This window comes from Denticeps clupeoides, chromosome 10 (assembly GCF_900700375.1).
Source record: "Denticeps clupeoides chromosome 10, fDenClu1.1, whole genome shotgun sequence".
NCBI lineage: Eukaryota > Metazoa > Chordata > Actinopteri > Clupeiformes > Denticipitidae > Denticeps > Denticeps clupeoides.
In genome coordinates, this window is record NC_041716.1 from 15,663,684 (window position 1) to 15,679,273 (window position 15,590).

General features: G+C 39.9%; 1 protein-coding gene across 4 annotated transcripts in view; it reads right to left on the bottom strand.

Moving 5' to 3' along the window:
* Positions 1–402: 402 nt before the first annotated feature.
* Positions 403–15,590, bottom strand: part of LOC114798140 (metabotropic glutamate receptor 4-like) — a 179,022-nt gene continuing 163,834 nt past the window's right edge. For 2 of the 4 annotated variants that reach the window (XM_028993575.1, XM_028993576.1), the window contains exons 8-11: positions 14,091–14,227; positions 12,041–12,976; positions 8,396–8,642; positions 403–2,670 (exon numbers count right to left, since the gene is read on the bottom strand). In XM_028993575.1, the coding sequence (XP_028849408.1) occupies positions 2,621–2,670; positions 8,396–8,642; positions 12,041–12,976; positions 14,091–14,227 (1,370 nt within the window). In that variant the 3' untranslated portion in view covers positions 403–2,620. Of the gene's footprint in view, positions 2,671–3,280; positions 3,376–6,696; positions 6,743–8,395; positions 8,643–12,040; positions 12,977–14,090; positions 14,228–15,590 lie in introns of all 4 variants that reach the window. The other 2 variants (XM_028993577.1, XR_003751028.1) reach the window with 2 other exon arrangements.

Below are 15,590 nucleotides of genomic sequence, written 5' to 3' on the forward strand. Positions count from 1 at the left end.
ATTATGTTCTGACTCATTAATCAGGTTTTCCTGGTTACAGGTTTTCTTCCATAGGACTTTATAGCCTTAAAATATGACTTATTTATTTTAAATCAGTACAGTGACTGACTTCATCATAATTAAAAATGATTAAAAAATAAATATTAAAAATAAAAAAAGGATTGTTATTATTATTGTTGTTTTTGTTATAGGAATGAATTTTGAACTACTTGTAGTCCATGTCAAGAGGCATGTTTTATTTGCAAAACATTTTATTATAAATATTTTGTAAAAAAAAAAATAGTAACATGCTCTACACATTTTCATAGATGTCTATAGATCCATAAATATCCAGGCACTGCAATTCTATACGTTTTGTTAATATTTTTTCCCTTTTTTCAGCATTTCAGTACACAAAGCAAACAAAGTCAGTCCATTTTATTTATTTTTTTTACATTTACTTTTACTTCAATTTACTTCAATCAGCACTAACATAATTTATTTTGAATACCAGACAGTGAAAATCAAAAGAGCAAAATCTTTAAACCAATTCTACACAATAACAAACAATCCCACAATACTTCATCTGAAATATGAAAAACTCACAGCAGAACAATGCATTGTACTCAGGTTGATTTGTCAGCTTTCTCCTCTTTCCTTCTGGAGCTCATAAATGTGTTGGTTCAAAGGACTACGCCAATAGATGCATATTTTCATTTTATTCTGTAGCCGGCAACTTAACACCAATTCACTTTGGATTTGTTAGAGATTGGACATTTGACAGGATTTATGCAGCACCCTCTCTGCACAGAGAAACATAATCTACACACATACTGAAATAGCATATGTGCTCAATTACTGTGTATTCTACAGATTTAACATATGTCATTTCATGGAGTGTCACTATTGTACAGTCATATTGGTTTGCATTTATATTCAGAAGGACAGTGGTCAGAGAGGCAACCTACTGGATACCAGTATTTCATGATTTCAGTTTAGAGAGGAAAAACAGCATCAGCTGGAATCTGGAACACAAGACTGCGGAAAGGGGGAAATGTCATGACCGCACTGCACCTTAAAAATGTAAAAACTATTTTCAAAAATGTTCTACTCTTGCAGTCGACACCGAACTGTCACTAACCGTCATCAGCCTGACAACAGGGCTCTGATCACATTAAAAGGAAGGAGATGGCAGCGGAATGATGCTGCTGCATTAATGTGGACATGAACTGCATGTTGTCCTTTTATGGCCATCGTGCCTGTTTCCTTTGTTATTAATAAATCCTTTAGTCATGACACTAACAATCATATGCAAACTGAACGAGATTATCTATTCTAGAGATTGTGCGCCATCTGTCTCAGACTTACAATACAAAAGATGTCCAGAAACAATCTTTCCGAACTGAGCAGAATTGATTCACAATTAGAAACGGTAAAGCAAAAGTGCGATACACTAACAGGATTGAAAAGGTGATTAGTTCTGTAACAGAAATTGTTCAGCATCCCACCTAAAACCAATTAACTTCCTGTTGTAAAGCAGACCTTCGTGGTGGACAAAACCATGGATATAATTTTTTTTTTTTAACTAATCAGAAAAAAATAATTAATTCACGTCAATACAGATTAGAATACATTATGCATTAACATTAGCTGACTGGAAGTTGGAAGAGGGCCGGGTTTTTCAGATGCCACATGTGTCAATCTGTAAAAAAAGATTAAATAAACACTGACGTGTCTCTCAGACATGGCGAGGGGGGAGTCTGGTTTTATATTATATTTGTCTGGGCTTTGGGTGGCTACTTTCACAGTTTCCGTGGTTTGGAACAGGAGCAATCCTGTATGTCAATAAATGTAAAAGAGTCGTGATTTTGGACACTTTCCCAAAGACTTCAGAATTTTTGTACATAGACACAAGCAAAATACTGCAAATGAATGACCAAAGGAATGATCACTGTGAAACATTAGTTAAGACACAATGCAGAATGCACAAAACACTTACATGCATAATTCACAAGGTCGTTTTAGGGCCTTCGTGGTTATCATTACTCTACCCTGACTCTATACTACATGTTGGCAGTAGGATGACTAAAATGATTAAAACATCACCGGCTCAGTAGATAAGTTGTTTGAATGATTTCTATTTGTGTAAATTGAAGTGGGGTGAACAGTAATTCATAGAAAATGGGCGTGACTTTGACTTTGGTGTCAACAAAAGGCCTCGTCGTTCTAAACCAATTTTTTTAATTGGCAGACAAGAAGTCGCTCAGTCATGGAAACATAGTTGTAATCAGTAGATCAGTAAAACATAAAAATAAATAAAGAATTACACATCAAAGTATAAAAATGACAAACGCGAAATAGACTCCAGAAGGAAAACCCTGGCCAAACGTCGCACTCACTGCTGTTATGCTAAACACTCGGCTGATGGGTTGAAGGGTGGGGGACATCGGCATTTGTATAGTAGTTCCCATTTAGCTTGGCCAGATGGTCTGAAAATAAAGAGAGGATTCCGTGGATGCTTCGTTCCATAACCTCCCCATTTCCGTTGCCCCCGTCCTTCTGTCCCCGCACCTTGATGCGGTTCCTGCGTTCTCTGAGGGGAAAGACCACAGACAGCTGTTGTGCGGTGTTCCTTTGGATCTTAGATTGCATGGTTACTGTAGCTGATATACGTCTGTTTTGTAGCCAAAGCTGCAAATGAAAAACAATGTAAAATAAGTCAGATACATTTAGATAATTTTTTTTATCCCTCTCCATCCTACCATGCACAACAGATAATATACAGGCATCTAGGGCATACGGTAAACCATATTCAGTCTTTTCTTACTTTTTTATCCTTTATGGTTTACACTTCCAGAATCAGCATGCATACATGTTAATCAGTTAATCATTGTTATTATGCAGTTAATACATGGAATTAATGAATGGAATAGGATTTTTTCTCATTGTAGTGATTATTTGTTTAATTCAAAATGTTTCCTCCAGACTGACCTAGTCAATGTAATAAAATTAGATTTATTACACATTTGTTTATGCATGTGATCCGTAGCACATGGTCAATATGAACCTTTTGTCCTCATATTGAGATATTGATTGATTAATCAGTGCTCAATGAGCAAGATTGTGACTTAGTGTTGTCTTTATGCACAACTAATCACCTTTGGTGACTAACAACCAAAAAACTAAATTGACCTTTTTCATTATGATTTTTTTTCATTCTAATATATCTGATTTTTCATTTTCATTCTAATATATCTGCTGGAACTGATGAAAGTTTGTAATTTTGTAAAATACAAAATACCTCTGGCAATTGCAAAGCACTTCTGGATTGACTCAGTGCTGCATGTGACCTCAGTTGCTTCGTAAAAGGTGCCATCTCAGTGATTTAAGCTGCAACTGAGCAGTGTGAACCAGTTTTTAGGTGTGGTGAAAAACATGCACTGCAAGCCAAACAGAAAACAGTAAGGAAGCCCTAACTCTGGAGTGAGAGTGAAAGTCATATTTATACCCAGCAAGCACAGCACATGGTGCATACAACACAATCTGTGCTCTGCATGTAACCACCTCCCTTAGTGAGCAGTGGCGAGCCATGAAAGGCACCCGGGAGCAGTGTGTGGGGACAGCGTCTTGCTCAAGGGGACCTCAGTGGCGAACTCTCAGGGCAGTTTGGGATTTGAATCTGCAACTCTTTAGTGCGAGTCTGCTTCTCACATGCTAGGCCAACACTGCCCCAAATACAGGGAGTCCATCTGTTCCCTGTCAGCACTACCCTCAGTAATTTAGGTGAATGATAAGGGACAGAAGAATATCAGATGGAGGCACTGTATAAAAATATGAACTCACCTAATGTATGAAACTGTCATTCAATGAGAAGATCATGAGAACGTTGTCTGCATATATGTTGGCCTTTAAAATATGCAGTTTGTCAGACTAATTATTTTGGAACCTATTTTGGATTGCTTCACTCAGATAGATGGTGTCAGGTACACTGTGGCACCAAGTGGTCTAAATTAAATGTTTCAGGCTACTTAATTCACCTCTGGAGCTTTGCAGGCAACCTCTGATATGGTATCTGTAACAGTTTCTTCCAAGAATCTAATCTCACAAATGGGCAATTACACAGCAAAATGCCAAGGGAGGGTGGTAACCCTAATTTCAGGAATAAATGTAGATGAAGAAATAGATTTGCAGTAATCTGGACATGTCCTCTGTCACATATCAACTTCTGAGTATGGAAAACCAAACATATTTATATATTATTATTATTTTTTTTTTTTTTTCAGGCAAATGTTCAATCGCCTCAGTCACATGCAATCAGCTTTTATTATGTGGTCCAAGCAATGCATGCTCTATACATATGCCAAAGTATGAAATAAATAGTAAATCTTCTCTTTTGACATGCTGCATGAAATGCAGACTCACATTTATTTTTTTCATTCACTTTCCTATACATTATCAAACAGATGGTTACATTCCCCAAAGCTTGCATTGGAAACTTAAGGAGATGACTTCCGTTGTATCTAGCTGGGATCTCAGGTCTGTAAACTGGCTGCATTGAACATCTCCTGCTGGGAAAATGTTGCACTATAATTGGCTGGCTGGGGGCAGCTGGAATAAATGGTTTGGATAAACCCTCCAACAAGAGCTTCACTGCAACAGCCTGCTAGCATTGGGGTGAGTTTATGGAGGTGTATGGGAACCAGTGTTGATCAGGCAACTGGCCCATGCTGATTGTGTGAAAATGAAAAAGAAGGAAAAAAAAGGATTACTTTTAAACTAATTTGCTTGTTTGCCTCTGCTATCTGTCTTTCAGCTTTCCTGCAGACCCTTTCACCAGCCGCAATGATTATGACGAGCAAAAATATGACACATATTTCCATACAATAAAGTAATCTGACTTAAAATCCCCCCATCCCCATTCTTGCAAAAATAAGTGAGTTCACCCCAGGCAGAAAACAATAAAATCTATTTATGTATGCATGCTGTAGCTAAAGCGATATTTATTGTCTTTATGCACAGCATGTAATCCCACCAGGGCCAGATCATTTGTCAGCGGAGCTCTGCGAGTCAGGTGCTGCATCGCCTTGTTTATTAGCATTTCTACACATTTCAGGATTTGCTCGAATTAATTCGACATGTTGACATTTAGCAAATGTCTGTATACGCTATCGCAAGGAGGACACGGACAGCAGTTATTCGATTGGGAGATTAGTAGCAGGATGTGTGTGTTTTTGTGTCTACCTTCACTGGGAATTAATTTGCGGCCCAACATTGTGCATTGTGTAGGAAAAAGGTTTGTTTACAGGAGATAATGATAAAAACAATGAAAAGATTTGGCTACTGGGGTAAATTTAAGAGGCTGGTTTTAGTATTGGTATTATGTAATGTATTTCCTTATACATTACATTCCATAATGTAATCCATCCCCACTAAGAATGCAGGTCCCAAGTCCAGGTAAATGAAGATGGTTGCACCAGGAAGAGCATTTGGTGTAAAAAAAAAAAAAAAAAAAAAAAGAAAGTCAATGAAAGAAGCAGAGAATTCCATTGCAGTAGATAAAAAGTAATGTAATTTCAGGGTGGTGAATGTAAATTTCATTTTCACTTGTGTATAAGCCCCAACGTGATTTGGGATTGTAGATAATCATAAAGAAAAAAAAACACCCTTCAGGCTCTGATGGAAATAAATGTAATATAATTGATTGGCAGCCATGTGTCTCCATTTGAAAATCATGTATCAATGCAAACAGGAAGTAAACAAAACACAGCTGCATTAATTGATTGATTGATTCATTAATTACTTTACATTTTTACATATAATTAAATTAAATGCAATGATGAACTTGTTCATTTTGACTTTTTTATGACTGTCATCCATATCCACATTTTCAGCATATAAGTATAGATTCTAAGCATAGATCTATATTTAGATCTTTAGATAGATTCTAGAATGCATTCTATCTATATGCATATACTCCATAGCTTTGATAACTCCATGTTATTGATTCTCGGCTTTTATGAAGTAAACATGGTACCTGTTTCAGGGGTTAAAAACACAGTTTACTGAACTACTGACCTATGCCCTCATCAAGTAAATCAGTTTGTCCACTCTGCTGTGTAATCAGCACACAAATCTGCCAATCTTGTCCAGGCAGGAGTACGCCTGACTCAGTGTGTCAGAGTGGATGAATGTGAATGGAAAATCACTGACAGCTCAGGAAGAAACACAGATGTGGGAATAGTCTCCCTGGATTCCAGGCTTGTCCCTCCTCCTGACGCATTGATAAATGGACCTTATTTAAATATTTAGCCGCGGCGAGGCCCCGATAAAAACTAGACGGTCTGTAAAAAATTGGACCTGGCAGTTCCATCTGTCTTATCCTCCTCACCCTCATATTGCTGTTGTATGTCCCATTAGAGCTAATTCCCCAGTTTGTCACCATGACAAACAAATGACAGGAGAAATGACAACCATCCCTACGTTTTGCATGGGAAATGAACCGAAGATGACCATGACAGGAAAGGGGGTGCTCGTGAAGAATGTTTACACAAAGAAATTGCACAGGGTTGCAATAAAGTCATTGTGGATTCAGTTTTGGTTGTTTAGGTGAAAGCAGGCTAGCAGACAGAAAATTATTAGAGCAGGCACAGGATTGCAGTGAATCAGTACAGAGCTAAAAGGGAACACTGTGGGGTTTGCAAGACATGGGTCCATTACCTGTATCTCTACAGTCCCTCATAGGGCTCCCCACCCTCACTATAATCTGGTGCATAAGTGTAGAGATCTCCTATTAGTCAAGTGGTCAAGGTGACCACAAAATCACAAATTATATACATGACTGATAAAAGTTGACAGGTTTTTAAATATGTATGTACAAGCATCTCAAGTCTCATGCACTGACCATGTGAAATGCATTTCAAGAGATTAAGGCCTTCTAATGTTTCATTATACACTGAAAAAAATTTAAATATGGGGTCTAAAATTTTGTAAAAATGATTTACTGAAAATCATTTCAGTTGATTACCGAGAATGTTGAATATAATATAATCATGTTTGGCAACCACTGAAAATGGAAAAAGGCGCAAAGGGGTGTCATTGTTTTAGATAGGGCAGGTCAATGTTGCTAGTTCAGTTGATGGGTTGGTGACTGTGCGCTGGAAATACCAAGATAGGGTAGGGGTTGCTGTGATTTTTTTGAGCGCCCCTACAGGGCCAAACATTTAGTAGCAGTGGTTATAATGTGCACGCTTGTCTATTGTCTTATCTCACTTTTCATAAAATTACATTAACCTATTAAAATAAGAAGTGTACATGACCGCTAATTGTAACATACAGTCAGATCACCTAATATATATCTAGATCGAGACACATAATAAAGAAAACATAATACCTTTAACTAATGTAAACAATAAACAGTAATAAATCTAAAAAAAAAAAAAAAAGTGAAGTGATTGTCACATGTGATACACAGCAGCACAGCACACGGTGCACACAGTGAAATTTGTCCTCTGCATTTAACCCATCACCCTGAGTGAGCAGTGGGCAGCCATGACAGGTGTGGGGACGGTGCTTTGCTCAGTGGCACCTCAGTGGCACCTTGGCGGCTCGGGATTCGAACCGGCAACCTTCTGATTACGGGGTCGCTTCCTTAACCGCTAGGCCACCATTGAACATCAATCAAGTTGATGTTCAATCAAATCAAATCTCATACTCAGGAAATGATAAAATTGCGTTGACATTACACAATAAATTGGTATTAGGAGCTGAATATTATTTTGACTCAACATGATTTTTAAAACAATTAAATATTTTGCTTTGAAGAGTAGCAATTAATTGAGAAAAAGAGAAACTTAAGAGAAATATTATGTCAGTTGGCCATATCCTGATCACGTCGGACTGATGTACACATTCAAATCAAGTAAATTCAAAGGATTATTTTTTTCAGTGTATAGAACCAGGGTCTAGAATTAGCACTTGTTATGTCTATTTGTGGGTCTGAAAATATGAACTACGGCATGATGCTTGAGAGCCCTGATATCCAGTTATGGCAGACTGAGGCCATAATAATAACAGAGGTTTGGTATTAATTATAGATTAAAAAAAAAATCACTCTTTTAAATTAATCTCCCCAAACAGAATACATAATATGTATTGAGACAAAACAAAAGACTGGCTACCAGTGTCTAACAAAATCATGCCACACAGAACTAAACAAGGCACTGTAAAGATGAATCCATATCCTGAAAAGCTGTTTTTTAATAAATTAATAATCTGAACATACAACATAACATACTTCAGAAGTTTAAAATAAAGGCAAGTATAAAATGTATTTAATAAATTACAGGAAATACAGTTTCTGCCTAATATAAGCACTTTAATTGAGGGTTGGTTGTTTGGGATATAGGCAAATGCTCACCTTGCGTTTCTAGACTCTTACACAGCTCAGACTTGACCTCCCCATTGGGTCTCAAGCTGCCCTTTGGGTTGAACTTGTTGGACATGGTGGCAGCAGTGACGACGGCCTTTAGGCTTCGTTTGCGTTTGGGCACGTTCTGCTCTGGGTGGAAGAGCACCACGTAAACCTTGGGCATGTAAAGTATACCCAAGGATACGGAGGCACTCAGACTCACTGATATAGTCAGCGTTGTCGTCTGAATGTACATCTGCAGAGAGGGAGAGAGATTCAGCTGTCAATGCAGGGTTCATTGCCAAAATTCACGTTAACCTGGAATGTTCTTGAAAGAAATGCAATGCAATGCATCACTGTGCCACATTACCAAGTGCGTAAAAAAATTATGTTTGCAGATTAGTTCAGTTATTTTCATTTACATCAGTGTTAATGTTGTTATAATACAAAACTGAGTATTGCACCTCAGCAACAATTTCCTTTTTAAATAAGTAATACTTCTAAGTTGTGATATTTCCAATTATACGGAACATCAGTAGGGCAGTAATGTTTCCCTTCTCTGAAACATTAACCCCGCTAGTGGTTGCTTTTCAATGTTTATGATGTGTGACTAAAAGGATAACACTCCCTTCGGGTGTGTATTACAGATGGCTTGTCCTGAGGGTGTGTGTGGTGTCCCAGTCTACTGTAAGGAGGCTTTAGAAAGATATTACGAAGGCAGCTGTACACATAGAATTGCTGTAGGCGTGACTAAATGCCAGAATAAATCTTGGAGCATTAATAATACATGTTTAAATGTTTGTTTTTATTTGTAAAAGATATTGACTATATATTTTCCATGTGTCGATACCCAGAAAAAGATAGGAAAGGACTGTAATAAATGAGAGGCACTGGGCCGCTAAGAGCTGCTGAGGCTGGGTGGGCGGATGAGAGCGTAATCCCCGGAGAAGATCAAGCCTGGCCTGTGGTGGGTTGCTGCAACATGGATGCACTCGCTACTTAGCCTTGGAGCGGAGTCACATGGCGAGGGGGGGGTCACAGCTTCTGTCTCACTTCCATCAGACAAGGGCAGTGAAATTCTCTCGAACGTACAAGATACGATCGCCAGCCCTTCAGCCCTGCTGCTGAGAGCTGTGCTCCTGAAATTCAGCCAGGAGTCCATTAATAGTCAAAGCAGAATGGCTCTCTTCTCTATGCTGCAAGTAGGAGTTTAATCTGCCTTATTCCCTGTATGAATAAAATGCCTAAAATGGGCAGATTAAAGTAGTGCCTCTACAATATGGTCAAACTATGGTCAAACAAATAAGGCACAAAAAAGTTTTTCTAGTCTTCTTGAGGGGTGAGTCATAAGACCACAAAAGACAAAAGGACCTATTGTTCTGAGGCTAAAAAATAACAATCTATTAAAATCTATAACTATTAGCCAACGTCCGCAGTTCAGTCTGATGAAGAAACCTACAGCTATGGAAAAAAATACCCCTTCTTCAACATGAGGAGTAGATGATTAGATGATCACCTCAAGCAAATCTCACTAGAGACCACTGCTGTTGTCTAAATCCCCCTTTTTCAACCCATTTTGACTGTTTGCATCTCGTTTTGACTGTCGAACCCCATCCCGGGATACTGGGCGCAGGGCAGCAGCCCACACACACACACACACACACACACACACACCATTCACACATTACTGTATGTGGTTTTGGAACAACAACAACAAAAAATAATGTTAACATGTCTGGATGTTGATCTTCAATCTTGTAGACCAGAAACAAATCAATCTCAGACCAATAATATCTGGGAACAAATTGATGAGTAGCCAATTAGTTTGCATAATAGCTTGAGTGAATGCACCTAGTTGTTCCTTCTTCCACACAAATCACACACACACACACACACACAATAAAAAATACTGGAAGAAGACACCAAAAACAAACTTTTGTACTGACCGTTTTCATTGGTATTGGGGAAAAAGATTAGCTCTGCATCTCAATCAGCGTCCCTGACGCTGGTAGTAGCCTAGTGGGTAACACACTTTCCTATGAACCAGAAAACCCAGGTTCAAATCCCACTTACTACCATTGTGTCCCTGAGCAAGACACTTAACCCTGAGTGTCTCCAGGGGGTGACTGTCCCTGTAACTACTGATCATAAGTCCCTCTGGATAAGGGCGTCTGATAAATGCTGTAACTCTAAATGATCTGCGCAAGAAAGTGAAGTGATTGTCATTGTGAAACACTGCAGCACAGCACATGGAGACAGAACTAAATGTGTCCTCTGCTTTTAACCATCACCCTTAGTGAGCAGTGGGGCAGTGGTGGTCTAGCGGTTAAAGAAGCGGCCCCGTAATCAGAAGGTTGACGGTTCAAATCCCGATCCGCCAAGGTGCCACTGAGCAAAGCACCGTCCCCACACACTGCTTCCTGGGCGCCTGTCATGGCTGCCCACTGTTCACTCAGGGTGATGGGTTAAATGCAGAGGACAAATTTCACTGTGTGCACCATGTGCTGTGCTGCTGTGTATCACATGTGACAATCACTTCACTTTCACTTTCACAGTGGGCAGCCATGACAGGAGAGCAGTGTGTGGGGACGGTGCCTTGCTCCGTGGCACCTCAGTGGCACCTTGGCGGATCGGGATTTGACTCCCCGGGCAAGAGTGCAGTGCCAGTAGAGGGGCTGCACTGTTTGTGGATCCCCACTTTTTAAGTGAGATATTCCAGCCTCATTCGACAGGCACTTTGCCTGCAGTTGTGCAACGCTCAGGGTTTTTGGCCCTTATCTGCTCCTGGTACCATCCACACTAAATTTCTACCTTCAAAGAACAATACACAATTAACAACGTCCTATGTTCCATATCTCGTGCTTGTGTGAAAGACAAAAATATGCAAGTAAATTTGTAAATTGTTACTTTATCTTGATTTTTGATTAACGTTTGCTGAAAAGTCCAAACAGTCCTGCCAAGCAGGGCGACGGTTCAGGAAATGAACAAAACAAATACATGAATTATGCAAAGAGATCTGGACTTCCCTAGCGATTCCAGCAGCACAAAACACCCGTGTTATATAACAACAGCAATTTTAAGTAGCCATTTTCAGAGAGCAAGCATGATTTCAAATGGATGGTCTGGGCATGGATAGTACACAAGAAAAGCCTTTAATTGGTCTCTCTGCATGATTCCCGGCAATTTAGGCTTTAGCAATTTAGGCTGCGTGTTTGGTTGTTTGAATTGTAGAAGTGCATGCAAAGGGAAAAATTTGTTTATCACAGTGAAAAAACATAAATTGTGGTATTTGTGTCCTGCCTGATTTTGAAATTTGAGGGCCCTCAGAAACTGAAGAAGTTACACGCTTGCGCCTCTAGGCCTGGGTCTTGCTTGCTTCTGCAAGGTCAAAGGCATCCTCAGGATTTATATTGTATGAACTTACATTAATAAATTGTTATCTGTATCTCAAGAGAAACTAAGGGGAACCTGATGATTGACAGCTCTCAGGCGTGCTACTTCCCCATTCTGGCTGATTAAAGGCCACGTTGCCGATATATCATATCAGTTGTTTCATGTTTTTTTTTTTTTATATGAATCCTGAGGATGCTTTTGACCTTACACTAGCAAACAAGCCCCACGCTTTGCTGAAAATTGTGCGAAACATTGATGTACCTTTTCTGTTGACTGTGAAGTCCCAAAAAAGATGGGGATGAAGGCAAGCCAGATGATGCAGGTGGTGTACATGGTGAAGCCGATGGGCTTTGCCTCGTTAAAAGTTTCGGGGACCCCTCTTGTCTTGATGGCGTAGACCGTGCACGTGACCATAAGCAGCATGCTGTAGCCCAGGAGGCAGATGAGAGACAGGTCTGAGATGTCGCACTTGAGGATGCCACGGGCGAATATCGGGTTGGCCGTGCGCTGGTCCTCGTAGTCGATGATGGCTTGGGAGGGGTCCACGCCGAACCAAACGCAAACCCCGAGCAGCTGAACGGAGATCAGGCTGAAAGTGATGACCAGCTGAGATGCCGGGCTGATGAAACGGGGGGCGCTCACAGACTTCTTGCCCTGCTCGAAGATACGGTAAATGCGATTGGTCTTGGTCAACAGTGCGGCGTAGCTGATGCTCATGCCCAGGCCTAGGAGAATGCGGCGAAGGGAACAAATTCCCACGTCTGGGGTGGAGATCATCAGGAAGGTGGTGGCGTAGCAGAGGAATATTCCCGTCAGGAGCACGTAGCTGAGCTCACGGCCGGACGCCTTAACAATAGGCGTGTCGTTGTAGCGGACGAATGTCATCACAACAAAGAAAGTGGCCAGGATGCCCAGGATGGCGATGAAGACCGGAATGACGGCCCAGGGTGAGCTCCATTCCAGCTTGATGATCGGGATGGGCTCACAGCCGGTGTGGTTCTCGTTGGGTCGCAGGTCAAAGCGGCACATCTTGCAGGTGTAGGTGTCGGCCTGGTACTGGTAACTGTTGCAGTGTTCGCAGTGCCAGCAGCAGGGGATGCCCTTCACAGTCTTCTTCCGCTCCCCTGGCCGGCAGGGCTGGCTGCATACGGAGGTGGGCACGTGCGAAGACCGCCCAGGCCACAGCATGTGTTTCACCTGGAGATCCGAATTCGCGAGAGTCAGCGCACAGACAGAATACGCAAGCTGTTGACTCTGCATCATAATTTGTGTTTCATGGCTGCAAATAAATGAGCCACTCTCATTTGCTGTTGTGTTAAACACACAGGTCCCCAGAGACCTATGGGTCTACTTGGCAGCCAGATGAGAAGATTTTCTTTTGCAAAAAATAAAAAATAAAATGTTTCCCCCAGAACTCAGTGCTAAGCATTTTCTCTCAAGCTGCGGAAGCATTTAATACTAATTAGCATATTTAAATTAGATCTTGGACAGGGACCGTTTTTAAGCAACTTTTTATCTGTTAAAGTGTACTCGCAGCTCCTACCAGGGTTCCTTTTACAAATTAAGCAGACAATTGTTTATTAGAAGGCAAAGGCCCAAATTATGGACTATTGAAAAAAAAAAAAAACTTTTTCCACCTCAACTTGCACCTTGTCTGCACTTTTTTAAGCAAATTTCTGATATCATATCTTTAAAAATGACACATTATTCTGCATGTTTTTTGCATGTGGGTGGATTGTTAGTATTGTGCTTTTAAAGCAGTAGAATGGCAATGGCCAACAGAAAACAAGTCAGCGGCCCATATTTAATAATGTTTTAGCCTCATGTTCTAGTAACATTTGGTTGCACGGTGCTCATGTTGGACACAACATGAAAGGAGAATTTGGTGCTAGAATGAATTCAGCATTTTTGGACTGATTTGAGGATTTTTTTTTTTTTTGCTTGTTTTTGTTTATTAGACATTTTATTTTACTTCTCAATTGACATTATTTAGACACACAACTGTAATAATTCAGTGGAAAAGTAGCATTTTCCATTCACAAAGCAGGTCCGTGTCCTTGGCTGAAGACCAGATTAACCAGGTAAACATGTCATCATAACAGCAATCCGTCATCCGATCATGTGCCCCACATTCCGACTGGCTTTCCCAGATCATTCAGAAAGTAAGAGCAAGCTTTTTGCATTTCCACTGGTTTCCACTTTTTTTTAAATGGACTGGGACACATCCACAAATATTATTGTGGTACCCTATGTTTTTAACTATTATGATCCTTTATAAAAAGGGGAAGTCATGAATGCATTTGAAACATACATTTAGATGAAGCTGATCTGTCCAGTGGCCAATAATCTTGTACTCTGCGGTGTTGTTGTTAATCTGGTACTGGTAGATTTCATACCGGCCCGGAGCATCTCCATTCACATTGAAGACGACTGGAGTGCCAGCGATACCTGTGAACATCAACATCAACATCAGAAATGAAAGACTCAGAAGACCATGAAGTGTTGTACATTAAATAACACTTGAACAATAAATAAATAAACATATTAAATGTGAAATTAAATTGGTGTGTAGATACCAATGGAGGAAATGTGCGATAATCCCAAGGTGTAAAACCCTCTTCATAGACAGAAATGTGTTCCTGCTACAGGGCTGCTCCTACCAGCATGGGTGATGATTATAACGCACCTCCGTTCACATATCCTGATTCAGGCAAATATTAAACTATATGACCAAAATATAATTCATCATAATACCTGAGCACACAAAATGCACATAAAATGACCACAGATCTAAACAAATGTTTTCCCAAAATCGAGGAACCGTATAAGCCTTACATTGTACATATACATTATCCATAGCAAGCAACATGGCAACATGGGCATGCAACCCTGGAAGGCATGATGGGGGTTTGGGGAGTAATCTTCATAGGTTGATAAAAATTTGCTTCGGCATCCATGTGCAGTGCTTTCTGTTTACAACCTTTGCTGCTGCTTATAACTGTTAAAACCTCGTCTCACTGCCGTGTGTTTTGTTCGGATACAGTTCTGGCTCTGTCAAATTTACTGACTGTAGCTAGTAAATGATACAGTACACTTTAAGAAAAAAAAAAAAACGGCATTCAGAGATCATGCTCACGAAAGAGAGAAGGAAAACCTGGAAAAATTGGAAATCCCTATTCATCCATCAGCAGAACAATGCCCCACAGCCCTTTCAAATGTGGCTGTAGATCGCTTTGGAGCCAGCTGCTTGACATCTCACATGCTGTCACTTCAATAAACTTGTGTTTGTAGGTTGGGTTGCCTCTCTACAGGAGGTCTGCATGGAGCAGCAGGAGACCCGTTCCAAAGGCTGAGTTCCTCAGTCGAACAGACAGATACGAGCACATCAAATATTTCTTTTTCAGCTTTTGCGTTTGTCACAGGCACATTATAATATTTTTTTTCTTTTGTGAAAAGATGAGAATAATTCAACCAATAGAGTATTCTCCAATCTTTTGAAGAAGTCACACGGCTTAAAGCAGTTTGGAGCAGTGCTGAAGTGTCACAGTACTTACCTGTATGGGACATAAAAGCATTGCAGGATTTAAATGTAGAGAGTATCAAAATAATGCCTAAACTCCTGTTTTATTACAGATTCCATTGAGAAATGATTCTGTCATTATGAAAAATTTCATTTTTCTGTCAGGATATAATATAATACAATTATATAATATAATATAATATATAATATAATATAATTGAGGTTAATTTAAAAAGAAAGAAAGAATGAAAATAAAAGGTTATATAACAGGCTGGATAGTTCTGATTTGAG